The sequence below is a fragment of the Ambystoma mexicanum genome, chromosome 5p (assembly GCF_040938575.1).
Source record: "Ambystoma mexicanum isolate Mex_15411 chromosome 5p, UKY_AmexF1_1, whole genome shotgun sequence".
NCBI classification, from domain to species: domain Eukaryota; kingdom Metazoa; phylum Chordata; class Amphibia; order Caudata; family Ambystomatidae; genus Ambystoma; species Ambystoma mexicanum.
Genome location: NC_090930.1, coordinates 538,788,516 through 538,816,055, shown reverse-complemented (window position 1 = coordinate 538,816,055; position 27,540 = coordinate 538,788,516). Strand labels below are relative to the sequence as shown.

Below are 27,540 nucleotides of genomic sequence, written 5' to 3'. Positions count from 1 at the left end.
TAGGAAATTAACTGATAAGACCAATCCCCAATGACTGTTTTGACAATGACAGTGACAGTGACAGTGACAGTGACTTACCACCAGACAGGATCTTCACCCGGCAAGGGGGAAATTTCCTGGTGTACTCTTCCTGCCCTTACAGTGTGGAAGAGGTGACCTGTAACATCAGGCAGGATGAGGTGATATTCCAGGTACACAATGACTGCCTCTCCTACCTGAAACCCTCTGTCCAGGTCAATACTCTAACCAGAGAGCTCTCCACCCAGCTGGAGGAAGCCGCTGAGATAGCAAAACCAGAAGTCTTTCCAGGCTTCAGGCAAATGGTTGAAGAGCGGGTCAACCTAGCTGATGCCTGTGACACTCCGGAGCAAAAGCAAAAGTTGAAACAGGTGTTCTTAGATTTTCAAGATCTCTTTCCTGTGGACTCGTACGACTGGAATGACTCCTGTGTTCGCTTGCCTCTCGCATCCATGGAGTCCCTGACAGAAATTATCCAAAATCTTGAGTCCTGTGGGATAATTCATCCAGTCCACAGCACCTTCAATAATCCTGTGCTGGGGATCTTAAAACCAAACGTCCAGTGGAGACTCTGTGCTGACCTAAGGGAGCTCAACAAACATGTCCACATGTCCCGATAGCCTCTCCCATACATCGACCAAGGTCTGGCCCAGATGCAGGGGTCAAAGGTATACAATGCCATTGACCTGACAATTGGGTACTGGACCGTGCCCGTTGGTAGTGAGGACCAATACAAGCTGGACTTTACTGTTGGGGGGCAGCAGTACACGTGGACCCGGACTCCCTTCGGATACATCAACTCCGGCAACAAATTCAACATCTTCCTACATAAGGCCATGCCCGACTTGGGTGAAAGGGGTACCCTGGCCTATGTAGATGATGTCCTGATAAAAAGCTTAACTGTGGGGGAACATATAGCAGAAATCCGTTATGTTCTGACCAAGTTGAGGGTTTTCGGAGCAAAACTGTCCTTTTAAAAAAACTCAGTGGTGCAGAACCCATGTCAACTTCTTGGGGCATGAAATAACTCCTGAGGGTCTCTGTCCCCAGGAGAAGAAAGTGGAAGCACTCCTAAAACTAAAAGACCCCACCACTCTGCGTGAGCCAAGAAGCCTCCTGGACCAATTACAGTAGGAAGTTCATTGAGGATTATGCAAAGATCACAAGACCCCTGATTCATCTGTTGAGGGGGCGGGGGATCAAGTGGGAGTGTGGTCCAGAACAAGCCGAGGCAGTTAAACAACTCAAAAGAAGTCTCTCACAAGCGCCTTGTCTAGCCTAGCCTGTCAAAAACAAGCAGTTCTTCTTGGAGACATGGTTCTCAAATACATGCTTGACAGCAGTAGCATATCAAAAGCATGACAAGGTCAATAAAGTAATATCCTATGCAAGTAAGACTTTATCCTCTGTGGAGGAAAAATGTAACGATTGGTAGAAGGCACTCCTGGCAATGGTGTGGGCATTGAAGAATTACCGCCCGTTTATCCAGGGGGAACACATCATCGTGGAGACTCCACACCAGCCTTTGCAATACCTCTAAAGCGACAGAATCGGGGCCGGAAATGTGAGTAATTCCAGAATTACTTCCTGGATTCTGTCAATGCAAGGCTTTCCTGTGGAGGTCAGATATGGCCAAAACAAGAAGAGTCCCCTCGCGCAAGGTCTGGCTGACGTGCATGATTGTGCTAGAGAAAACTGTCTTGAGGACGAAAGTCTTAAAACCCAGGACAAAATGGAGGCGTACCTGAATTCCCTGCAAAAATTATATGAAGAAGACAAGTGCGAGGGAATGCCCACAGTTTATGTGGACGGGCGCTCCTACCATGTTGACAACAACGGGGAAAAGGAACTGGTGGCCAGCTTTGGGAATGTGCCTGGGTGAATGGTGCCCCGGAGCCCTCCGTCGGGTACAAAATCGGTCCCCGGAGTAGTCAGGTGGCAGAGTTGATGGCAGTACTACAGGCCATCCTCACTACCATCCAATGATGACTCCACAAACTGGTCATAATCACCGACTCAGATTATGTCCGGAACGGGTTCGTGAAACACCTGGTTAATTGGAAAATCTAGAGGCATGCTATGTGCTAATAACAAACCTCTCAAACATGGCAAGCTAATCCAAAATATTGATGATCTGGTCACCTCTAGTGGGATGACCATCTATTGGAAAAAGATCAAGGGTCATTCTAGAATAGAGGGGCCAGACAAAACTGGAAACGACCTAGCTGATCAGCTGGCCAAAACCAGAGCCATACAGGGGGATCTCCTTGAGATTGAGTCCCTGTTGGGGGAAATCCAGGTCACTGCTATTACTAGGTCCCAGACAAATGCTCACAGTGAACTCTCAACTGCCCAGTGGAGTAAGGGGACCCCAGATGCTGATTTAATCACGGCACAAAAAGGGGATCAGATTATTGGAAAAGTTTATCAACGCACTGAGGACCCTGAGAACTTTCCCCTGACGGAAACCGATTACATTGGGAAAGAGGACCTCAGAGTGTTGATGAATTGTCCAAAGATATTCCGAATCCAATACGGTTTGTTGGTAAGGAGATCCATATCTGATGTGACCAGTGGGTGGTACCTACCTCATTCCGAAGCTTGATGCTAGGTCATGCCCATGATGGGGCCACAGTCGGTCATCAGGGGTTTCACACTACTTTAGAAATCTTGCAGGAGGTTGCATACTGGCCACACATTGGGCAGGACCTCGACCAATACTTGAAGGGGTGTCTTGTGTGTGCACAATTTCAGCCAACTTCATTCACACACTGAGCTCCCCTCCAAAAGAGGGGGATGACACTGCGTTGGTCAGATTTACAAGTAGATTTCATCGGGCAGATGATTTGCTCCTCTAGGGGGAACAAGTACAAGTTAACCGTAACATGCTTGTTTACCAAATGAGTGGAATGTCTCCCGGCCCCAAATTGCAAGGCAGAAACAGCAGCTGCCCTGATGATCAACCACATCATCTCGCGTTTTGGCCTACCCCAAAGGGTTGAGACAGACCGAGGTAGTTACTTCACCAGAGAAGTGATGACAAAGATGTGGGAGATACTTGGGGTAAAAAGGAAACTTCACAATGCATGCCACCGTCCTCTAGTGGGTAAGTTGAAAGGTACAACAAAACAATTGTGAGCACTCTAAAAAAGTTTTTGGCAGATTCTGGGTCAAGTTGGGACATCCGATTACTGCTTGTCCTGATGCCATCAGATCTACACCTTCTTCTGAGACCAAAATGTCTCCATTTAAGTTGATGACTGGACAAAGGATGGTGATGACTGGACAAAGGATGGTGCTACCTCAGCATCTGCTCTATAGAACACAAGAGCAGACACTGATAAACGCCTCCACAACTCACGAGTATGTTGAGAATCTAAGAAAAGACCTTCAACATGCTTTTCCGTATGCTCAGCGGAATCTAGAAAAAACTGCCGAGGGTATGAAGACTTAATATGATTTAAAAACAACCAAAAAGGAAAACCAAGTAGGAGACAGGGTCTGCTTGTACAATTTCCAAAGGAGCCAGACCAAAGAGCGTAAATTTTCACCAAGCTGGCGGAGTCCTTTTGAAATTGTAGATAAAATTTCACCTGTCGCCTACAGAATCTGCATCCCCAAAGGAGAACTGAAAGAAGAGAAATGGGTCCATATTAATTAGTTATTTAACAGGGAGTGTTTTTATTCATTGTCAGGATGAAAGGGATTCCCAAAACTTCTAAAAATAATCCATAGTTATCTGTGTCTTGTGAGTGAGCTTTGGTCTTGTTATGTGAATATTGTCATATTGCAAATATGTGTGTCCCACTGCTGTCACCCTTTCCGCAGAGTGGTCAGTGGGAAAATGTAGTAACTAGTTCTTTATCTTATAGATTCCTACTGGTTGCGCCCTTCAAAGACCACGAAGGACCTCCCCAGGGACCTGGAAAGGAGAAATCGAAGAAAATCTGGGGGTGTCGCTCAACACCATAAAGGAAGACCTCAGGGAAAGCTGTGGGTGTCGTTCCACGCACCAACGAGAGGCGGCGAGAGAATCGTGGTGTAACGCTCCCTAATGGAAGGACTCCTACCTGATGAACCTCATTTTGCCCTACCTGATGAACCCCGTTTTGCCCTACCAATGAACCCCACTTTGCCCTACTCTCCCTCGACAAAGTCTCAGAAAATTCAGGGGGTTGGGGGCGAATTGTGGGCCACATTGACCCACTCAACAGAATTCTTCTCGAGAACCAAGCTGCGCTTTGGCAGTCAACAGCAAAATGGCTGCGCTGGCTCCTTGGGGCACCATGGCGTCAAAACTGCGTTTTGCAGCAACAAAAAGATAGCTGCACCATCTTGCCAAGCACATATTGGGCAGGATGGAACAAGGAGGCGCATTGAAAAAGCCTGCCAGTTTGTTGCTTACATGTACAAAATAAGGGGAGTGAAAAAGCAGCGCTGCTTTGCTGTAAGCCCAAAGTTCCCATTGTATGGGAGGCAAGGTCATTTGAGACCCCGTCCCCTCCATTCTAACCCCACGTGCGGATTATGACTTGTCCACCAGCCACCCATGCGCCTGTGGCCAGGGATGCGGGATGCGGGATGACCCATATGCATGCACACAGTGGCCAAAAAGCTGATCCCAGACTCCATTTTGTTCTACAACTACACTCCATTTTGTACATAGCACCACAGGCCTCATAGACAATGGGTGCCTGCAGAGCTGCAGCTCTCCCCTCAAGAATCACGCACAGCGAGCCTGTCATCTCCCTCACCCACCTCCTCTCTGCCTCCCTGCAGAATGCCTGTTCCCACGGGAGACTAGGCGCGAACAAGCTACATGACAAACACTGTATCTTTCACCTTCCGCAGTCCATCACTGAATTGTGAATGACCGGGTAAAGGCTTGGGTTTAAAGAAAACAAATAATCTCCACAAACATGCCCCGTCCCCTTGCAGACCCCATATTTATGATATACACTGTGGATAACCCCCCCAACCTTGTTTACCCTTTGAAAGTAACCAATATGGATTTTACACCTGTGTGCCACCCTGGTTCACACATACTGCTAACCCCTCTGTGAAGGTTATAAATCCTCTCATGTAAATGTGTAAGAATGGGCTAAAATCCAGAAAACGAAACAAGAAGATCCTCACCTATGTTTAATGCACATAAGCTATTAGTCATATGCCTAAGCCCCATAGTACTGAGCAAATCTTGTCTTTTCTGCATGATATGTTGATTTACTCATCTAATGCAATACAAGGCACACATTCCAAATGTTTACTGGTTTTTCAAATATATGTGTGTTCACAAAAATGATTAATTTGCATACTGGTCCCAATGTACATAATGTAAGACTGTAAAGCTAAAAGACTGTTGAGAGAATTTGCTTTTTAACATGGTACTCATGATGAACATAAACGTGTAACATATAACAATGTTCATAAGCTTGCATATTGTTCGATGTACCTGTAACTATACTGTCTTAATCCTGCCCCGCATCCTAAATGACATATATAACCCTGTAAAGTAAACGAGCTAGAAGCAATAGAGCTCTCTCTGTGTTATCGCGCAGCGCCGCACACGCAGCCCCCACCTTCCCCCGGCCTCAGGTCAGACTGACTGCTAAAGGCCCTTGTTCTCATTTACAGTGCGATGCTGTAACTGTGACCTCTCACCCCTCCACTAAGCCTGCACCAGGCATCCGCCCTCCCCAAAGCCCCTAGACCCACAATCACACCATAAAACTCGGTTCACACCCCGAGACCTTGGTTAAGAGAAATATAGGCAACACACCTCTCATCCCTCCCCCTTTTGATGTACCAGTCACGTGCCCTTTGACCAGATAGCACCCAAGCTCACCCCAACCCCAACTAACCATGGTGGCAGTATATTTTACTCTTGTACTAACATACTATAAAGTTGTCCCCCACTAGATCTAACAAAGTAGAATAGAGGCATCCCTGACATGTGCCCCCTGATAGAGTATCTGATCCCATGAAGCAGCGCCTTTATTGCATAGTGTTTTTATGGTGATGAGATAAGAACACCCAGAGTTATGTGTTATTTTTCTTGTGATGTTATATTAACAACTTGTAGGATTTATAGGGCATTATGAATTAAGATGAACACTGAATGAGTATGTGTGGCCACAAGGGCAAATGTCACTGCAGCTAAGATGCATCAATTCAAACATCTCATTCGACACTCCACCCCGATGAGCCCAGCTGACCTCCAAGCATCACTGTGACATCACGTGGAGCCTCACCAATCCTGGAGCTTCGACAGTATATAATCCATACTGTCCAGTCCCCAATGCCCAATCTCATCGATTCATGTAATCTTTATTTCCCACGTCATAGGTGACATGGATTTGTAAGAAAATGTGAATGATTTCTGATGTCTGGCAGAGCGCTCTCGGAGTTTGCAGAGTTCTCTGCTTGCCCTATTTTGGTTTTTGGATAAACATACTTTTTACCTTCACCCGCACTTGGTCTTGGTCTCATTCTCTCCTGGGGTGTGTCCATTATTGACTCTCATTGGGGAGGGATTGCTGTATTTTTGGGGACTCTCACTTTCAAGTGGTGACCTCGGGACATGATTTGTCCCTTCGTTCCTTTTGGCACGAGACGTCTCCGGCCACAGCGGAGACCCAGGGCGCGCCCCCTCAAGAGAGCTGTCCGCCTACAGCAACCAGTACACTTAGACGTGCGCACGCAGTAGGGCGATAGGGTACGGGTCCCACTTGGCAAAACCCATCGTACCGCTCGCCGGAACCGGGGGCGGCCACTGAGTGCGGGCAGTGCCTGGACAGACCGGGTCCGCAGGGTCTCGGATCAAGACGGACACGTGAGTATCAAGTGCGAGCGACGTTAAAGGTGGAAAGAGGAGGGATATAGGGGTAGGATACGGAGTCAGATAAAGGGAATGGGAGACAAAGGAGAGTAAAAGGGAAAAATAGTTAAAGGAGATCTTGTGGGTCTAATATAGTCTATTTCTTTCTACATATGGTCATTAGGACAAGTTGAGGAGATTATAGGTGAAAGAGGAATACAGGAACCTAGCTCCGCAAGGGGGTGGAAGGCGGCACCTCATAGTGCTATCTTGACTAGTACTGAGAGTAAAAAGAGAAAAAAAGGTGTAATAAGTAGGAATCATATAAAAGGAGGCTCGGAGTAGTACAATTTAGAAACGCTGCTTCTTCTTTCTCTCTTGAGTGGAGGGGAAATATAAAGGGGACAGGAACGGGAGAAAACAGGGTACAAAGGGGTAAATAGCAGGGGTCAGAGGGGACAGGGAGGAAGATCGGTGTTAAATGTTAAATATGATATGTCTTGTGGTTAATGTCATGTGAATGTCTCATTGTGGTTGTTGCAACTAGTGGCCACGAACAAGCCGTGGCAGCATAAGTGTTGTAATACTGGTTTATATATATTTTGTGTAGATTAAGTGTGACAAATTAAAGATACATTTTGAATACTGTGGTACAAAATTGATACACAAAAACATAAAAGAAATAGACTGTTGTAGAAGATGTAGTACTATCATATAATTATTACCAGGTAAAAGGTAAAAGGTAAAAGCGTGGGAAGGAGGATGGGTGCACAAACACCCCTAGATCACATTTGTAAGAGCTTGCCAGGTTATGCCGAGAAAATTGTCAAGTACCATGATCAGTGGATCACGGAATTATAGGGGGATGGGCTACCTCAGGTGTGGCCCAAGGGAGGATCTTTCGACAAGAACGTTCTGGACATGGTAGCAACATGCCTGTTTGTAAAGTACAAAGGTAAACAACTACATAATAGACGAGAGATATTAGATCTGTGGTGGCTATTCAAGGATGTACCTCCCATTAAAGAGAAAAGACATGATAAACGAACAGGTTCAATCTCCCCTGGCAACAGAGAATAGTGGAAAGGAAGGGGAAGAGAAGGAGAGTCCAATAGAGGTTGCACAGTTGTATCCCCTCCTGCCAAAACCAGTACCAGCCGAAGGGTACAGTGACCAAGTATATGTGTCAAAACACACGCCCCCAACCACACCTAAACCCACAGCACCTCCTCCATACGAGTGCCCGAGCTCGAGTGGACAGGTGAGTACCCCGGCAATAGATATTGAGAAATTCACACAAGAGTTAGGCTCAAGGTTAACAATGGCCCGGAGTGAATTATCCCGACAGAGATATATGCGAGCAAGGGGGATCAAGCAGCCCCAGAGTAGAACAGACACAAATGTCCCAGTCACTTGACAGGTCAATGGAAGAGGGATGGAAGAAGGGGGAGATACTGTTCCGGATAAATGACACACCTACAGGAATAATAGAGGTAGGTCAGGAAGTAAACGAAGGAGAGGCGGAAGGAGGGGGCATGACATCAGATGGAGAAGAAGAATTCTGGTGCGACATAGAAGAGGAAGAACAAGAGGAGAGGAGACTGGGAATCGCAGCAGGTGGGACATCAGTGGGGATAGGACAGACACCTTTTGGAAGGGCAATGGAAGAAGAGTGGAATGGGAGATTGAGAAACAGAATGGGGCGAATGGCAGTATTGGGTAAAAAGGGAACGAAGGTGAGTACAGGGAAAATAACAAAAGGTAAGTTACAATTGCCACTGATACACAGGGGGAGGCGGGAAGAGACCTAATTACATCCCTGGGCCCTAATGGACAAGGGATCACGCTGCCACTGCCGCCACCCGTCCCTCTTTCTGGATACACTGTAAGCGTATTCATTGTTCCCCGACAGACGAAAGAGGCCTGTCAGGGAATTGTATGTGGCTAAAGTGCAAAAGACCAGTCACTAAACCTGTGATCTTAGTTGCAATGGCATCCTCTAGGAGGCTTCAGACTAAACTGGCACGCAAACAGAAACCCAGTAAACGCCTTCTCCTGTTACACCTGAGCCTACTGGAACTCTATTCAAATCGCAATCAGGACTGCTACAAGGCTCCTGAAGTTCAGGAAGGAACTCAACTGCTCTCCAAGGGTAACTTAGGACCAGCTACTACAATGTATATACCACCCCTGCAGTAGTTTCTTCTTAGCTAGGCTCACTCTATACAAACCCAAATATGAATACAAAAATGAAAATAAAGAAACAGTGGCAACTAAAAGAATTATTAGTGGCTCGAAAAAAATGTCACAATTTGAAAGTGTTAATTTGGCCTGTAAAAACTCCTCATAATGTGTCACGATGAAGACACCTTGAGGCAATGACCAATAAAGAGGTGTCTTCATTATGAAGGACAATAATTTCCAAAATAGTTGTGTGCTGTTTCCAACAGTTTACATTTGGAAATAGTAAAAAAAAAATTGGAATTTCCCTTGATATTAATCCTTCATAAAGCCCTGGTTAATGGGATGACAGTTTAATGTATGCTCGAATGAGCTTCAGAAAGTGCCCCGTTAAGCTCCTGTTCAATCTCACTAGTGTGAAGGGTGTCAGGTGCCACCGTCCCCCACCATAGGGCATGAGGCTGGTCAAGGTTTACCAGAGCCAGTCTTCCCACAGAAGCAGGGTGAGGTTTTGGGGAGGGCCCAGTTTTTTGGCCCTCTAGATGTGCCTTATTGCATGTGGACCACCGTCAATCACCCATTGCTTGCCATACCCTATGCTGGACAGAATTCTATTTGTGTCATTTAAGGACTGGTGGCAGACCGAGAGACCAGTCAGAGGAAGGACTGTGGAGCGTAACATTGGGAAGACTATGCTGGAGATTATTGCAGGTGAGTCAGTCTTACAGATAAGGGTGTACCGGCCACGTTTGCTCACTCAAAATAGGCAATACACCCCAAAAAGAAACAGGGATAAAAAATAGTCCCAAGACAAAATAGGAAATGCACACGTTGGACCTTGTGCCCCTGCTTTCACCTGCACAGCTACATGGATATGTTGGAAAAGTAGTGTATGTAGCACCACAGGAGGAAACTACTATCATTACTGCCTGATCCAAAGAGGTACACATGCATCTTTTAATGAGCAAATAACTTGGTGCAAGGAAATAATGATTACAAAAACGTACATTTTTTTATTCGTTATAATATACTCCCATTGGCAATCGAAATAATGATTTGGTGAGAGTGAGTATGACAGGAAACACTTTTTCCTTAACCATGATTAGTTCAGGCAGCTGGAACTACCATTTTCCAAGATGGATACCGACCTCAAAATGTATTGGAAGAAAGGCAGTGGCGAGGTAGTGTAGAATCTTGAGAAAGATTCTAAATTGCAAATCATCTCGGACTTTGACTCGTGAGGTCGCAATAACAGTAGCTCCAAGACTAAAAATATGAAGAAAATACAAACCGGAAGATTTTCAAGAATGTGAAGGAGACCAACTAACCATCAGAGAAGACATAAGTGATATTGAAAAGGAACTTTTTGAAGTCACATTGCTTACGTTAGAGCACAGAGCCATTGAATACATGTTTTAATAACATAGAAAGCAAGGTTTAAATGTTCATTATATACCCAGCAACCTATACCCTTATAATTACTGTTGTTAAACTGAGTGCTTAGGTTCAACATGCATCCTCTTACACTGCGTGTGAGGCAACTAGTGGGGGGCGCAGGTGCAAGCGAAAACATTGTATTGGTGTGAGGCATGTGCGATGTGCTAAGGTCGTGTCTGCCTAGAGGATGTTGTCCTTGACAACCAGAAGTACAGTGAATTGAGGAAAAATGATAGACGTGAAGCGCAGGAGCTCCGTGATTATTACAGCGATTTAAAAATAAAGTCATAAAAGTGGCGTGCGAGAGAGCACAATGTCATCTTTGTAAGGCGGAGAGCGTGAACGCGCAGTGCATCCATAGCAAGGCGGAGAGTGTGGGAGTGTGGTAAAAAAAAAAGGAAAACAAAAGGTTCTGAGAGACAGATGATGAAAACAGAAGGAGAACAATAAAAACACTCAGAAAGCAATGTAAATAGCTAAAAGTCACAAAGGAGAGCTAATACCAGCTTCAGTGAAGTGTTCTAAAAGAAGGACTACAAATCATCTTGATGTTTGAGAGAAAAGCAAAAGAAGGAAATCGAAATTAAGCTACTTTTAGGTTTAGCCTTCCAGCTCTCAGAGGAGACAAGCAGGTAAAAGGGAAGGGAAGATAACAGGGAGCATGTAGTTTTAACATAGTACCCAAAGGAAGGAGTTCATTCTTTAACAATGTTTCTTGTGCTTGTTTGTACATCCAAAGCTGAGCCAGTCTCTCTAGAACACAGAGGGTAGCAAGCTGAGATCTGGTTGTTGGTTGTTTTGTTATCCACTTCCACTTTCCCCCCAAAGTGTCAAGTCTGCCATTGATATTCTGAAGCTGCAGATAAGACAGTTCTGAAGGGGTTAGTGGGGCTCATCTTCAACCTCTGCAGAACTGGTAAGATTGGACCTCATAGTGAGTGGTTGCTAGAACATGTGAGTGGTTGTAGGAGCAGAGTAGAAGTATAAATGAGTGTGAGCCCAGGGTGTGCATGTGAGAGTGAAAGAGGTGACAAAACGTAGAGAGGAAAAGGGAGAGAGAAGAGGGCAGTGTGGAGAGGAAAGAGAGGAGAGGAGTGCAAGAGAAGAGGGTAGATGAGAGTAGAGAAGAGAGAAGAAAGTAGAGAGGAGAATGGAAGCAAGAGTATACTGGAGAGAAGAGAAGCCAGGAGATTGGGAGGAGATTGTGTGACCATCAGAGGGAAGGAAGAAGGAAGTAGAAAGTGGAGAGGAGAGAAAGAGTGAGCAAGAGAGAGACAGAGGAGCAGAGCAGAACAAGGAAGAGAGGCGAGAGCGAGTGAGGAGAAGGAACATCAGGGAGAGGGGGTGAAAGCCCAGTGTGGTAGTAACTGGGCATTTGGAAAAGCACCAGACCCAATAACGTAATCCATGACAATCCTGTCAAAAGGAGTTGGAAGGATAGGTTGTCATCTAGAACAACCCAGAGGGATTAGGAAAGAAAATGCTACGGCCTTTAGGCCATCATCAGAGATAGAACTGTAGACAGCAGGGGTTACCTATCTCTAGATGACAACCTGAAGAACAGAGAAGCTTGTCTGGGGAAGTGGACAGCCCAAAGGAGGTGAGAAAGTGACAGCCTTCAATGTACCACATTTTAGTAATCTATAATCGAAATACCAAATATTTTGTGGCAAACAAAATAAAAAGCCTGGAACCATACGTTGAAGTCTAAGGGCCTCATTACGACCCTGCCGGTCCGGAAAGAACGGTGGTGGTAAAACCGCCACCACCGTTTTTTCCAGACCGGCTGATTAGGAGTGCTGCCGCCAGGTGTGACACCACCCGCCTACAGGCGGACATGGAAACACCTGCTCTGCCATAGATGGAACCGGTGTTTCCATAGTCCCCATTCCCCTGGAGTTCCGCCTCCGGAATTCCTGGGTCACCGGGGTCGTAATGCCCCGGTAATTCAGGGAATTACAGAGGCGAAATGGTAATACGAGTTCGGCGGTAACCTGCCTGTTTTTCTGGATCGGTTACCACTGGACTCATAATGAGGCCCTAAGTGTTCTTAAAGCCATCTGTGACATGAGCTGAAGCATAAATGTAACCCTAGTAGATACAAATATCTATATGTCTCCTGATGCCTATATTGACCAACATGTTTGGCATTGCCAGCATATAAGTGCAGAGGAAATCAAACTCCAGACTTGGGTGAAGTTTGTTAGGTAAATCTTTACTAGTAGCATTGCGGGTGAACACAGAAACAGAATCTGCCAGAACCAGCTTTTGCACAAGTACTGACCTGTACCGAGCAGGCAAAAAAAGATACAAGCTCAGACAGCCTGAGATATAAAAATGACAAATGCGCAGATGTGCTGAAAAGCAGAATCCACAAACGTACATTTAAACAGGAAATGCATATGTTAACTGCCATAAAGAAGTAGTTGGTTTAAAATGACATTGGTGTAGAAGCTAAAATTAGACAATAACAGAGCACACAGGTGTTCAACATTTATGGAGGAGCTATGTTCCGGCATATTAGAACAGGGTCTCACTACATTGGTAAAGGGAATGTTTTAAAATACATGCAGGGTCAGAGGCTGAATACACTTACAGGGAATCCACATATGGCAGAAAATGCATTTAACCTCAGTAAAATACAGCCATGAAATGTAGCATGAAAAGTACACGTGAGACAGCCATTGCCATGTTTAAAAGCATAGCAAATGAAAAGCAGGCTTTACAAATCCAGTTGGGCATTAGGCCCAGGAGCTCAACTGGGCCAGGAAACGCAGCCTGAAAGAAGCCGCACAGTGCAGCACAATGGAATGCGAAGGCCAGAGTAAGAAGGGGAGATGCCTAAGATAAGCACGACAGGACACAGGGATGACAATTAAAATGAATTAGCTTCAAGGCAAGACAGACCACCTTTCATGTCCAGGTGCAAGGACAAGCAAGGGAAAATAAACTGCTGACACAATGATGGTGCGTTCAGCGGTAACTACAATCTAAATTATATTCTAATCTGAAACATGGTTGAGGAACACGTAATCCAGTAGGCAGTTGCCGTACTAGACAGAGGCAGGAAATTACTCAGAGAATAGCCTTGGACATTCTCAGTCATGACTGGGATAATGAAGAGTTTTTCTTTAATAGCAATTATAGTGGTATACGGATCTCTCTACCCTCATTATCAAATTCCATATTTCATCACACCTGGTCAGAACAAGGTTGAGCACATCCTATGCCAACAAATTAGTAGCCACATTACCTCAGTCTAGTGCTAGCCTATTAACTGTAAGAGAAGTGATGTATGCTAAAAGTGGTTTGACCAGTAGATAGGGACCCTGCAATCATGATTGTTGCACCTATAGGAAATATATGTGCCCTAGGGATGCAAACCAATGAATGTTAGATGTAACTTGATGGTCATCGTGACATCATCAGTGACAAGTTTTGTCTTTAAAAATAACTGTTCAGCAATAGAGAGAACTGGGAGAAAAACAGTGACGGCATGCCTGCGGATCTTGTGTTTTCCCGCAGCTTTTTGTATATTCTGAATAAAGAGCTGGGATTACTTAGCATGTAACATATTCCATCCTCAGTCGCCCCTTTTATTGGCAATTGCCAGGTAGTGGGCGGAGTTACTTTTTTGGGGTCAAGATTACAATGCTATCTCCAAACAATCCAGAAGCTATTTTAACCCCTGCAACCAGTACAACAACTTATATTGATTTTCAGATTTATTCAAATTCAACCAAAGGAAACATTTATGACTTCAGTAGGGAGGATTTTACGCCTGCAAATTAGTACAATAGACCTCTAACGTGGGGACTAGGAAGCACTGGTCCTCCAAAGTCACTCCTGTCGCATTCACAAGATTCCAGCACAGATATGTATTCTTTATTGACTTAGAGCACATACTCTCTTATCACTAGTCGTTTGAAGAAGTTTCACTTGTTACCTAAACATCCTCCTGACAAGGCAAGCAAGGTTACATAAACGTGTTTGCGCAGGCTGCAGCAAGCTCACGTGTGTGTAAAACACAGCTTCAGTCAGCAGAGTTTAAATTCTCCATTGTGACAACAAGCATATATGATTACACATATGGAGTCTCTCTAACTATACCAGGCCGGTGCATTGAATATTAGGCCTAGTTCTCTTAAATCAATATATTTTCCTATCTTTCATTTGATTTCACTTACAATCATAGGAGTTATTGCCCAAAACAATTGGCGAGCTGCAGGTTGCAGACCCATGGACACAAATATCAGAATACATTGAAACACACTTGGACCTTACTTACAATTATTTTAGGGTGTAATATAAATTCCAGAATGCACATGACATTACAATGCTGTAAGACATGACCAAAAGGAAAGTTTGAGGTGGCTTTTTTTTTTAAGTGTTCATTTAAGTTCAATCAAGTTAACCACTACAACTCAAATAGGAATAGAACTAAACTGTTGCTGTGCCAGTTCTTCGCACCAATCATGTTAGACGGTGGAGACACTGACTATTGATCAACACCACCACATTCATAATAAGGTTTGTCGTGGACACCTCAGATCCTCGGTATCGAATTTTGCAATAGATCAATCTCGGCGCAGTTTGTTCTGTACAGAAGTATAAACCTTTACTTGAAGTCCATTCAATACTGCATCCACTAATGGGGATACAAATACATATTTTCAGCAAGTTGAGTCAATGTCAAAAAAGGGACTGACAGTGAAGGCGGTGAATACAATGGGTTAAATAGCCCTGGTACCAGAGGTACGGCCATCCTGATCTGATTTTATAAATATTCCAGTTCTGTCTGGTTTTGAATCTGCAGAAAGTTGAAACATTTATCCTTTCTCTATCACTAATTATTTTAAACACAATTGTCACAATTGTATAAAATAAAAACAAAAAAGCTTAAACAGCAAAAGCATGATACTTACGCCTTCAGAATCAGACTGGTGGTAGTCTCTGGACCGGACCGGGACAGTCAGTGTGGCAACATTAGCTCCAGATGGACCAAGGGTTTTCCTTCCTTCCTGTGTGACAGGGTTTTTTTCCGAAGCAGAGTTTCTTCTAGATAGGATGAAAGAGAAACAACCTTAATTTTATTTGTGATCAAGTCTCAAATTGTTCATGAACCTCAACGATTTGTTTTGACAATGGGTATCTGTGACGATACTATAAATACTCTATACTGGCAACCAGCAGTGTGCTAAGCCGTAATATGATGCACAATTGGCTCCTGTACATGTAGGTCTTCATATGTCATCACACCACAAGAAAAGCTGGTCCACAAGGTAAAATCACATACACTATTTTTTTTAATCTATTATTGACTTAAACACCACAATCCTATTTCCAAACCATAGCAAGCAAACATCAATTAAGAAGGTGTTGGTCCAGAGACGGATAAAGAGCAAATGTAATCACAATAAATCGAATCTAAGATCAATTACAAGAGCACAGGAAAGAGAAATCCCCTCAGTATTAAGTACAGTCTTGTTTCCCATCCCATCTATCCCATAGTGAGAAGCTTAGTCATAAAGAAGGGGTTCAAGCACAATCACCCAATCACTATACCCCCATCACCAAGTCCAAAATATGAAGAAAAAAAATATTTAAAATGTGCAAATGGTGTGGGCACGTACGCTGAAGAGAGACACCTTTTTTGGGCTCTAGGAGCTTAGAAATGTGGGCATAGAGGAAGACAAAGAAAGGTTAATGACCAGTAGGGCCATTCATGTCCACAATTTTTTTTCTCCATTAGAAACACAGTGCTCGTCTGGCTTTTTCCACTCAGTGATTATAATTGTATGCACTGCCATAGTAAGGAGAGCCATATGCCCACTTTTGGGAACTCAGTCTCCCACATTCTCATCCCGAAGACTAAGAATAAAAATTGCCATATTATTTGGATTTGGGAACCCTGGTATAAGTTTCACATAAGTTTAATTGCACCCAAAATCCTCTCCAGTACCCAGTCAAATTTGAGCACGACCACATACGTTGAGGATGCCCCCCAGACCACAGTTCCTCCAGCAGCGAACCTAAATATACATAAACATCACATGTTATTTCTCAGGCGTTAGATGCCACCCATAGATACATTTAGTTCAGGGCTCTCTCTATGTGAATCAAGAAGTGACAGAACCCATATGTTTCATAGCTGCAACAAAACCTCATTGTTAATAGACGTTATTCCAGTTCTTCCAGAAAAAACAATTGCTTCACACTTTAACAACCTATAAAGGGAGGAGATCAATAGGATGTTGCTTTACGGGAACACAGAACCTTGGTACATATGGTACGAAAACCATCTATCAGGTCTCCATAAGGCCAGAGTAAATTTAGGAGTGTAATGAATTAGGATGAAAGGAGAGGGGCATGAGGTTAGGTTCAATTTAGTTGAGAGGAGGTCTCAGACACTAGCCGTGGCCCTAGTCACAGGGCTGACATACATGTTATGTGGCATAAGTCTTTTTTCAAACCCCAAAAATCAGACAGCAGTGCCAACAACTGCATGATCCATCAACTTCCATGTTTTATCTAAGATGTCCCTGAAGCGCTGGAAAATAATGTGTAGCTGTACAGCTTGAAAGCCTCTCAAAATCTAAAAAAGCTAGACCATCGTGGTCTCTAGGAGCTTTCAAAAGTTTATTGGAGATCTGGAGCTTTTCCTCCACAGAAGTGAAGTTTAAAGGTAGTGTATTAAGATTCGGGGGAGCTGTATGAAGGGCTTCGGAAAGAAATAGTAGGCGGGCTAAAACGTGATTAATTGTGAGACACCCAATGTGACCCAACCAGGATATTTTGCAAGTGCTCCATCTGCAAATTGTGTCAGGAGTTGTCTGAGCAGTGAGGGAAAGTTTGCTTGATATACCGGGTTTGTTCCCGCAGTGCACTATAATCCTAGATAACTAATCCTATTGAGCACCCAGGGAAATAAGGTTCATGGCCTCCTATAGTTGATTTTGAAACTAGTTATTTGTTTTAAGCAGTCCAACAGATTGCATAAGACCGGTATGGTTGGTGACAACAGAATCTCATCAATGAAGATGTTCACTTTGTGGGATCTCCAAGAGGAACCCCCAGGAACCCTTCATGGTTTCTTATTTCGAGTGCTAACATTTCAATACTCAGGGCCCAGACAAAGGGTGGTGATGGGTGGCGAACTGTTTGGTGCCCCATGCAAGTTCAAATCTCACTCAACCCCTTCAATTTACTGTACATTTCATCACAGGGTGGGCATAACAGGCTTCTACCACTGCCAAGAAATCTCCAAATCTCATCACTTGCATGGTAGAAAGAATCTCATCACTTGCATGCTTGAATGGTGCAGATCCTCACCACTGGTGGGCTTGAACTTGCTTCCAGCTCGTATTTTGGATAAGAAGAGGACCTCTACAACTATTTATTTCAATCATCGTTGGAGCCAAGAATCCCTCGAAGAAGAGCAGCATGCTGAAGACGACTCCTGATGTGGCCGGCATCCCTTGCAGTAGCCAGCCCAGTGGTGCCCTGCTCCTCTGTGTGTTCCCCAAAGACCCTTAGCAGGGCTTCAGCTCTTGGACTAGTGGGGCCAACTTGTCTCTATGCCTTCTCATGGATCCTGCCATTCGGATCTTTCGGAAGTGTGCCTGGACTGTCTGGTGGACTGGTCAGCTCTCTTGTGGGCTACCTCACCAGAAGTCCTGCCATTCCATGTTGAAGTACGGAACTTTGGTGGCCATCAGCTTGTGCACTAGTAGCCTTCTTCCCGGATTTCAGCTTTCCATCTTCACAGGAATCTGGACTGGAGCAGCTGCTGTGACCACAACTGGAAAGATGCCTGTCGTTGCCTGTGTGCAGAGACCGTCCCTGGAATTCACCTTCCTCCAACCTCTGAAGAGGCCTCCATCAGTGGTGCTTACATATCTTCATAGACAGAGGATGCATCTTGTGGCAGCACCCAACTAGAGGAATCTTCGAACACGGAACTCATGGTCACTCTCACCAGAACCAACGGCGGCGTAAGATCGTTCCCCAGACGATCCACATCAGCATCTGGGAAAATTGGAGTCAGGGGGTGCAAGGAAATGCATTGCATCTGGGAACAAGTCCTTTTATTTCCTTATTCCATTGCACTAACCTTTTGTTCATCGAACATGGGTCGAGTATCCTGCCCCTGGGTTAGCCTTGAGTCTGGAAGAAAGGAAAACACATACATCCCTCTGGTAAAATTGTTGTAGAACTTTTAAACTATCACCAACACAAGCCTATTGAAACCTGCCTACACAGATTGAATTCTGGTGAGAAACATTGTGGATTCTGTGACTTTTGGGCACATGGCCCCATTCTTCTTAGGGTTTGTGCTTCTTGAGCTAGGCTATTGTCTTGTGATCTGGACCCATCATTGACTACATCTAACATACCTGCTTTTGCTAACCAAGTTAGTTGACGCATATTTGAATGGTTCTATGTCGTTTTACAGACATGAGTTTTCAAGAAATAATTGTTTTTGCCGAAATTATTTTTTTTAAACTCATTGAATTTTTTATTTTTTTATCTGGGTGGATCCCTCCTTCCCTATATTAACCCTAGCCAAACCACCTCCCCACCCCTTATAACCACTTACCCCACACCCAAATTCAAAAAGAATTACTTTGAAACATCTGTTGGGGAAGAATCAACGTGATACCTATTTGAACCTATGGTGATTGTATATATTTGTATCAGAGTGTTGTGTAATAATACTACCTGTTAGATTAATTTTCCAGTGTGTTCAGAAGGCCTATAATAAATAGTTGTATTGTTAAAACCAACTAAATGAATTATTGTGTGCTCTATGGCGTGGACTCATTTAGGGCCCATAACCCTGCTCACACTCTCTTAAGCCCAAGCCTTGACTTCTCATCCACGTACCTTTATTGGGTTCTGGCTAACCGCTGTTCCCTGTTCACCATCAACTAGGGTGGCCTCCTAAAACCTGTCCACTGGCCCAAATTAAAGAAATCAATTTTAACAGTATTTTTGTTGGTGTACAAAGGCATGCTCAGAAAAAGAAAAATGTAGCTTATTTTGTTTGCACAATCTGCTTTTATGATCTGCTTTTATGACAGGGTCTATTATCAAGACATCAGGGAAAGACTGGCTGCCCCCTATTTACAAGGTTCTCGGATAGATGAATGGTCAACCAAATTGGGGAATGATCAGAAATAGTAATTCCACATATGTGAAACTGCAAAATATTAACTAGGATGGAGGCGCTAAGAAGGAAAATTGTTGCGATTCATGTGTGCAAAAAGTAAAAGTCTTGTCACAGCACTTTTCCTTTAGAACTTTCCAACTTTGCAGGCAGCATTCATGCAATCACGCGACTCGTTATATCTATCGAAGAAAGGGTCCCAGGAGAATATAAGATCTCCAAAAACAATGATTTACAGAATAGCAAAACCAGCAGGTCTGTCAAGGGTGCATAACAAAAATAGTTCTTGCTGAAACTTAGGTGCCTTATGTTGGACATTGTTATTGGTGAGCGAGTTGATCAGATAGCAAAAAAAGGTCTACCCTTGTGAAAAGCAATTAAGATTCCAGATATCTTGGATTTAGGGGAGGCCTGAAATATTTGTAATTACAGCTTGTATCTGAACCATTTTGAGAAAATTGTGTTTCCTTTAGTCCTATAACATTGGGAAGCTCGATAACCGGTATTTCCATGAATTACTCTGCTTTGCGTGTGTGTGAAGGTCCATAATGTTCAAAGATTATATTTTAGCCATGGGGAAAGTGTTAAATCTTTTCTCATCACAGGAAATTGGCTGCAACAGGGAATCCCAAAACCCTCAATCAGATGAAGTGTTCTTTGCCAAGATTCATTAGTTAAGGTGGGAGGTAGAAAAACCCATCTGGACATCCCCTTTCCCGAAATGAATAGAGAAACATTGCAAAAATACATTGATAGAAAAGATCTGAAACAGAAAAAAAACCTAAACGTAAGATTAGAAACCCAAAAGTAAATTTTGAACAGAATTATGTAGACTGCTTGGCAAAATATGCACCTATCAAGAGAGCCAACGTGCCCTGAATACAGAGAGCACCCCAAAAAGTACAAAAACTGCAGCTCCAAACCATGGCCTAAAGTGAAAATCAGCTTCAACAAACGTCAAAAAAACATGAATAGTAAAAAGAAATGAAACATGTCCTTCCCTCACTGTGGGATATATTGACCCACTCAACGGCCTTGCCCCACATCACTAAGCTGCATTTGCGCAGAAACAACCACAAAAGGGTTACTCTGGCTCCTGTGAGCGCCATGGCTCAAAACTGCGGTTTGCAACAACAACAAAAATGGCTGCACCGTCCTGCCAAGCACACATCGGGCAGGATGGAACCAGGGGGCACATTGAAGGAGATTGCCAGTGGGTTCCCACATAAACAAAAGGAAGACAGTGGAAAAAGCAGTGTTGCTTTGCTGCAAAAGCCAAAATATCAATTGAAAAGAAACCCTTTTTCACCTTTAAAAAATGCGGCTTTGACGCTAATTCCCTCTGTTCCTTGAAACCACTGTGATTAAAAAGGCCCTGTCAGGCCCAGGTTATTTCACTGTGCTTCACCAAAACCAGGCATAATTCCTGAGTGACAGGCCCAGTGAAACCAACTCTGAAATCAAGAAGCAACTTCACTTTCACAGGAACACACGTTTATTTCTCTCCGAAAGTATCCAGACTCAGCAGTTCAAAGAGACTTTAACTCTCTGAGCCAGGTCAGTGTCAATGTATCTATGCTTCAGATAAAACTCCTGCATTCAAGGAAATGACTACAGCTGCAAAGACAGTGTGGAATCTGAGGGAACTGCCAAACCTAATTTAAAGAAAGAAATGCTAGCAGTTTTCAACACGTGTAAAAATGGGCTTTGCTGACTGAAGAAAAAAAATGGCCTGTTTAAAAATAAACTGTGAACGAAAGCCTGCCTTATTTAGCAATGTGAAGAAATTTTGTTGCTGGGAAAAGTACACCCCCCAAGCTATTTTTTTTCCTTAGGTTTGTTTAATTCAGGACCCAAAAATCAGGAAATGAAGATTTTGAACCAACCGTGCTGAATTTGCAAGCTAAAAAGAGTTATTCCAGATGGCAGGCTGAAACTTCCCCCAAGGGGAAGGGGACTATCATAAAAACTTGCAGCAGAGAATAACAACCCCAGGATAATTACAGGGTGGGGAAGAATCTTGTCTCTGCTGAGCTCACTGACAATGAGATTTCGGGGACAAGGAGATGTGAACAGAATGTTGCATGTGATTGTGATTTCTGCAAGGAGCGCCAAGGAAGATCTCCATGGCGTCCCTGCTGTTCAGGGGGTTTGCTTGCCAGCTAAGACCATATATGACTTACACATGATTGCCATTTGGTGCTAAGAACTACGTATGAATACAAATGTAAAGACTTATCTCTGCAGCATGACTTTGGAAAAATGTAAATATTTCACTGTTTAGAAGTAATTTTATGGCCTTTCTTTTAAAATGTCATAGGTTTCATTGCTGCATAGGGAACAGAAGTAACAAAATATTGCAGATTACCAGAAAAGTATACATGTCCCAAATGTACATTTTTATACTTGCATACCTTATGATCAACCCCACATATGTATAAAGTTATGGAATTTTAAGCCAAACGTTTTATGCTTAAAATGATCAAAAAGTAGTAACAGTCCAAAATAATGTCTCACAGATTGCAGGATTGGACGGCTGTCCTTTATATAAAATATGTGACCTGATTATGCAATTTATTAAGGTGCCACCATTGTACAAAAGTGTAAATACTGATGTGACAGATTTTTGGCAAAAAGGTCTGTGGGAAGTCTTTTTCCATCATATACAACCTTAAACTGGGTACAACCCAGGCGAGGCAACCAACTTTGATTGTCCAATCCAGTTGTTTAAAGGCATGCTTAGCTAAGCCGGCCCAGCAATATAGTCAATGATGTCACTATACTCTATATAAAGGGTCCTTGACAGGACTCCAGACACTCTGTTCCTGATTTCCTGCGCAGCGTCCTGTTTCCTTCATCTTGCACTGATCCAGATTCCTGATCCAACTACCAGGCCAAGCATTGCTGACCCTTCCAGCAAGGCCTCAATTCTAAAATCCCAATACCCAAAGGGAGAAGCAGTGGTATTTTTGTGGTAAGCCTCCTGATACCAGCCTGGCTTGCGCCCCCACAATTGCTGCCAAATAACTGCATCCAGAGGTACCTGTGCCATCCTGTGACCAGAACTATCCTTTAGTATCCAGTCCCTGCACAGCTGATCCTGTCCCGCTGATTTTGTCCGGCTGTCCTTTGTTAGACTAGATCCGTGTGGTGACCAGAACACTGACTGTCCAAAAATCCTAAACTAAAGTGGACTGTGAGTATCAATAGAAACCCATAGAAATCCATAGTATAGTTTGCCTTGCTTTGTTCTTAGTTCCCCTCTCTAAGCCATCCTATTCCGACCCCGATATCCTGTTAAAATTGTCTGCATTATTTGTAAAACCCTGCCTTTGATTCCTAGGGTTAGCGCCGATTTTCTCTTCATTTTGGTTTTGCATAGAACATAAACCACTAGCGATTTTGATTAAAAAAATTCATTTTCCCTGAAGGAAACGGGGTACACTACGTGAAGGGTTACAACTGCAGTGTAACTTCAGAGATTCACGGGTGGCATTCCTCTTTTTCTTAGCCATTAAATCTAGTTAAAGTAAAATTTGCCATCCATTTTAAAGCCTCTTTTCTGTTTTTCACTGCCTGATTTTTCTAAAAACGCACCTCATTCTATCTGGTCTCTCTCATTCAGTTTAACAGCTAGAGAAATAATTTCACTTCTATAATATATCTGTGATATATATCTATCTCCCTACCTAATATTTCACCAGTTTTTCAAATAATCTGTTTTAGTAATTTTACAAGGAAAACGGAAATATTTGCAACGTTTCCATTGCGTCATTTTTATTGCAAACTGTTTTAAATCTTCCACTCATTTTTCGAACTGTGTGCTTTTGCTAATCCATTGCTTGTGATTGTTTGTACCTTTACATTGTTGCTTTAGTGAAGAATTGTATCTGCTTCAAGGTTTTCACACACATTATTTTTATTCATCCATTTCCGAGTGTCATTTTTAACAATGCAGGGGTTTCATATGCGTTTTTCACTCTTATCTGGGGAGGGAAGGTAGCATTATTCCCGATTACCTGCTGTTCTTCATATCCATTCAGAATTGATTATTTGTCGGTTGAGGGAACATTGCAGGGGGAAATCCTAACTTGAGTGCTATCTTTCCTAAAATCAAAAAGTGCTTTTATTCCCTGGTGTTTTGTATATGTATCAATAGAAGGTTAAACTAAGGGCATTGCTTACATTCCTATTGTTATCATCACCACATTGGTGATTGCTGCTCCATATTAAAAATGGTAGGATTTCTTTTGAATTTTAAAATAAATAAATACATAAATAAATATCACATTTTATCAACCAGCCTGGTTCATGGTCCATCGTGGCCCGGGGTATTTGAAAAGGGTGTGTGATATGAGTGGTGCACCATCTCAAAATTGAATCTTTACAATATAAAAAGATAAGCATTTCAGTCGCGCTACATACTAGGCTGAGACCAAGGTGTATGTCGCCAGATTGAAATCCTTAACATCACCTGTAAGATGATGCCATAATAATTGAAAAACCTTATCCACAGGGACAGCATCCTGGGTACCAAGAGTACGTCGGGTCTAGTTGGAGTTAATGAACCACCTTCATGTAACCGGGGAAGGTCGCCTTCCTTCTCCACGCCACCCACAGTGTTGCAAGGATCTTTGCCTTTGTGGCTGAACTTCTGAGGTCTTGTCAAAGTGTAGGATATTCAAGCCCTCTTCTTCAGTGTTGAATTTATTAACCCAATGTTACCAAGTGAACTGAAGCAAAATAGGTACAGCCATTTATAACACACTTACTGATTATTCAGTACCTTGTTACTGAAGTGAAGTAGAGGGCCCTTTGTTTCATTAGAGCATTCTGTACCGAGTCCTGATAAAATTGAAGTTATGAAACGTAGCTCAATGGAGTTTTTTTTTCTAGCTTGACTAAGGATCCTTTTTTTCACTCAGCTTCACACCACACTATGTCTTGGAAGAACAGATTTGCCACTGCCTTTTGGTAGGACTAGCTTCTTCGATTACTGGAAGAGTTCCGCAAGCCCCCGTAGGGACTAATGGAAGAGTTGGTGGCCGTATTTGATGGTGACTGACTTGGATACCTTCCATGATGTTCTTAGTGTGGATATTCTCACCCTCAGATATATATTTTCTATATCCTCATAATGGAATTCAAGGCCAATTGAGCATCACTGGAATAATGTTTGGACAAAATATCTTGGATAGCTTGTTAAGAGAGGTGTACTTTTTCTTACACCTTTTTGGCACTGGTGCAGATCTCTGCAAGTGAAAATTCTCAAAGGTCATCTTTCAGCTGTTTGGTGTTGAAATGCGAGCAGGAGTTTCAAATTGACATCTTCCAGGACTTTAATGATATCTGCTTATGTTAGCAGTTCGGGGTTCGCCACTTCAGAAGTCATTGTCGTCGGAGTATTGAAGAGTTAGCTTCGACTCTTCGACACAGCCAAGGATTCTTGCTGTGTTCCAGCATTGCAGGATATCCCTCAAACACAGCTATTTCTGTCTTTTCTGCTTCGAGGGGAGCTCATGAAATATCCATTACCCAGCAAAGGGAAGGCAGACCCAAGTATGAGTGCAAATGATAGGAGGAACTGTTGTGGGGGGAGGGGGGGTCAACATCTAGGAACCTTGTTAACAGTGGTTTTTGGGTAGCGAACAAATGGACTGTCCATATATATCAAAGTTAGAACATTCTATTAGCAGTTTCCCCAAAGTAAACTATGTGTTAAGAATGGCCGACAGCAAGTCAAATGGTCAAGTGAAACTCCTTTACTTCTGTGGCACAGTACACCAATGTCCTTGCACTGTGTGGTGACCAGCAAAAACATAGTAACATATGGTTGGTCACACCATGTATAGCCATAGCACCACAAGGTTGCATTAGAAGTCAGGCAAACATTGGTGTGCTATAAAAAATAAAAAAAAAGTCAGGAGCAATCCGCAGCTCATAGGGTCACGCTGACAGCACATGGAGATCCTGGAAAATTACAAAGGAGTGTGCTGATTATATTCATCAACAAGCCCGCCCTCTTTGTAGGATGGAACTCCCTAGGTGCAAGGTGGATTCAGCATCGGCCCAGCACCAGCCCCACCTCTCCTCACAGAGCCCGGCAGGGACATGGAGTGGGGATGGCAGCAGGAGCTGCGTCAGTGACAGAGCACCAACACCGTCTACCTCTGGGTCTCCTCACAATGGTTCAGGAGCACCCTGTAAGGGGGGGAATTCTCCGCACAGCTGGAGTGTTTGGGGTGCTTAGGGGAACAAGGAACACAGAACTGAAGTAGATTCCATCTGCTGCTGTAGCGGTCAGGTCTTGGAGTGCTCACAGCGTGATCTTCAGCTTCTCCAGAGGGGCCACTGCAGTTTGGTGGCCATTTTAGGTCTCACGCAAGATGGTGGGCCAAGGGAAACTTAGTGTTTAGAAATCACCATCATACAGAGACACACTGCACCCCCATCCCACCTGTGAGGCTCCCATAAAGTCATCACTCGGGAACAGCATTTAAAGTTAGGAAAGAGGCATTGTAAACAGTAACCTGGGTCGGCCACATAATGGGCCTCATTAGGACCCAGGCGGATTTCGCGGTGCTAAATGCACCGCGAAGCATGGCGGAAAGCCGCCGATAGCGCCATGGGGGTTGGCGGATTTACCGCCCCATTCCGACCTCGGCGGAGCGGTAAATCCCCAATCCCCATTCTGCCCTTCCCCATTCCCATTCTTGCCCCATAGGGTATAATGGGAGTGGGGAAGGAGTTAATTACGCCACCGTAAAATACGGTGGCGTAATTAACAACGAGGTCCCGTAGCGCCATGGTTTTCTCCGGCTGGTAAAACCAGGCGGAGAAAACCTCCATGGCGCTACGGGAACTCGTAGTATGGCGGAGAGGTACGCCATGCACTACGCTGGCGTAAAACCCTCTCCGCCAGGGTCCTAATGAGGCCCAATGTATCTTTAATTCATTGGCCACAGACCAACAAGCAGAAGTTTAGACGGGGAATGGAGAACATTTAATAGCCTTCAGATAAAACGCACATTACACATGCAGAATTGTACAGGCGCGGCTTTGCCTCCAGTGAATTGGTCCCTTATGTAATGGGTGACAAGAAAACAACTGCACTTCCTTGAGGAAAGAAGCAGCTTGAGTATCTCGCTGGTGAGCTGGGATTTAAGAAAAGTCAGTGAACTGTTTATAGATATGGAGCAGAGATCGGGAGAGGTGCACACATCACTTGCTTCCACCAACACAAGACCACCACAGGAGCCCTGGCAGATAAAACGAAGGTTTCAGAGGGGCGAACAAGCAGATGGAATGTGCGCCTACTTGGGTTGTCGGAAAAAAAAGCAGTGACACTGGAAGGAACTGTTCATTGAGAAATTGAGATTCTCCAGATTAAGTGGTTATTCGCCATAGAAAGAACGCCTTCCTGGAAGGCGAAACCCACTCAGAGCCCTGCCCAGGGCTACTGGAACAATGTTTTTGAATTTGAGACACAGATGCAGTGCCAGATTTGAGGCACAATAATTCCTACTATGTTGCTAATGCCAAGCTGTTGGTCTTTCCCGACTTCCCTCAGGAGGTGAACATTTAGCATAAACCATTTGATGCAGTGAAGAGGAGGCTAAGAGGACTCAACTTCCAATATGGAACAAGTTACTTACCCAACTCCTGTTCTCTAGCATTGGTATCTTTCATGGATCCACATGCTTATTGAATATTCCCTGTTATCAGCCTGGGAATAATATTAAAGCAGTTTAGCTTTAAGCTTAAAACCGTCCATCACTTTTGTAGTTTATTACTGTCACCTTGGGTACTGCCCAAGCCAATGATATTAGACTGGCTTAGCTCCACCCGTGGTGGCCATCTTCAGATTGTTAAGCGCATGTAATCCTGCAGAAGGAACCAAGAAGAGCCAAAGAGGGGT

General features: G+C 43.8%; 1 protein-coding gene across 4 annotated transcripts in view; it reads right to left on the bottom strand.

The window, feature by feature from the left end:
• The window catches only part of SYTL4 (synaptotagmin like 4), a 1,339,985-nt gene that overhangs the window by 599,535 nt on the left and 712,910 nt on the right, over positions 1 to 27,540 (bottom strand). For all 4 annotated transcript variants that reach the window (XM_069612955.1, XM_069612954.1, XM_069612953.1 and 1 more), the window contains one exon: positions 15,379 to 15,511. In XM_069612955.1, coding sequence (XP_069469056.1) covers positions 15,379 to 15,511 — 133 coding nt within the window. The remainder of the gene's footprint in view (positions 1 to 15,378; positions 15,512 to 27,540) is intronic.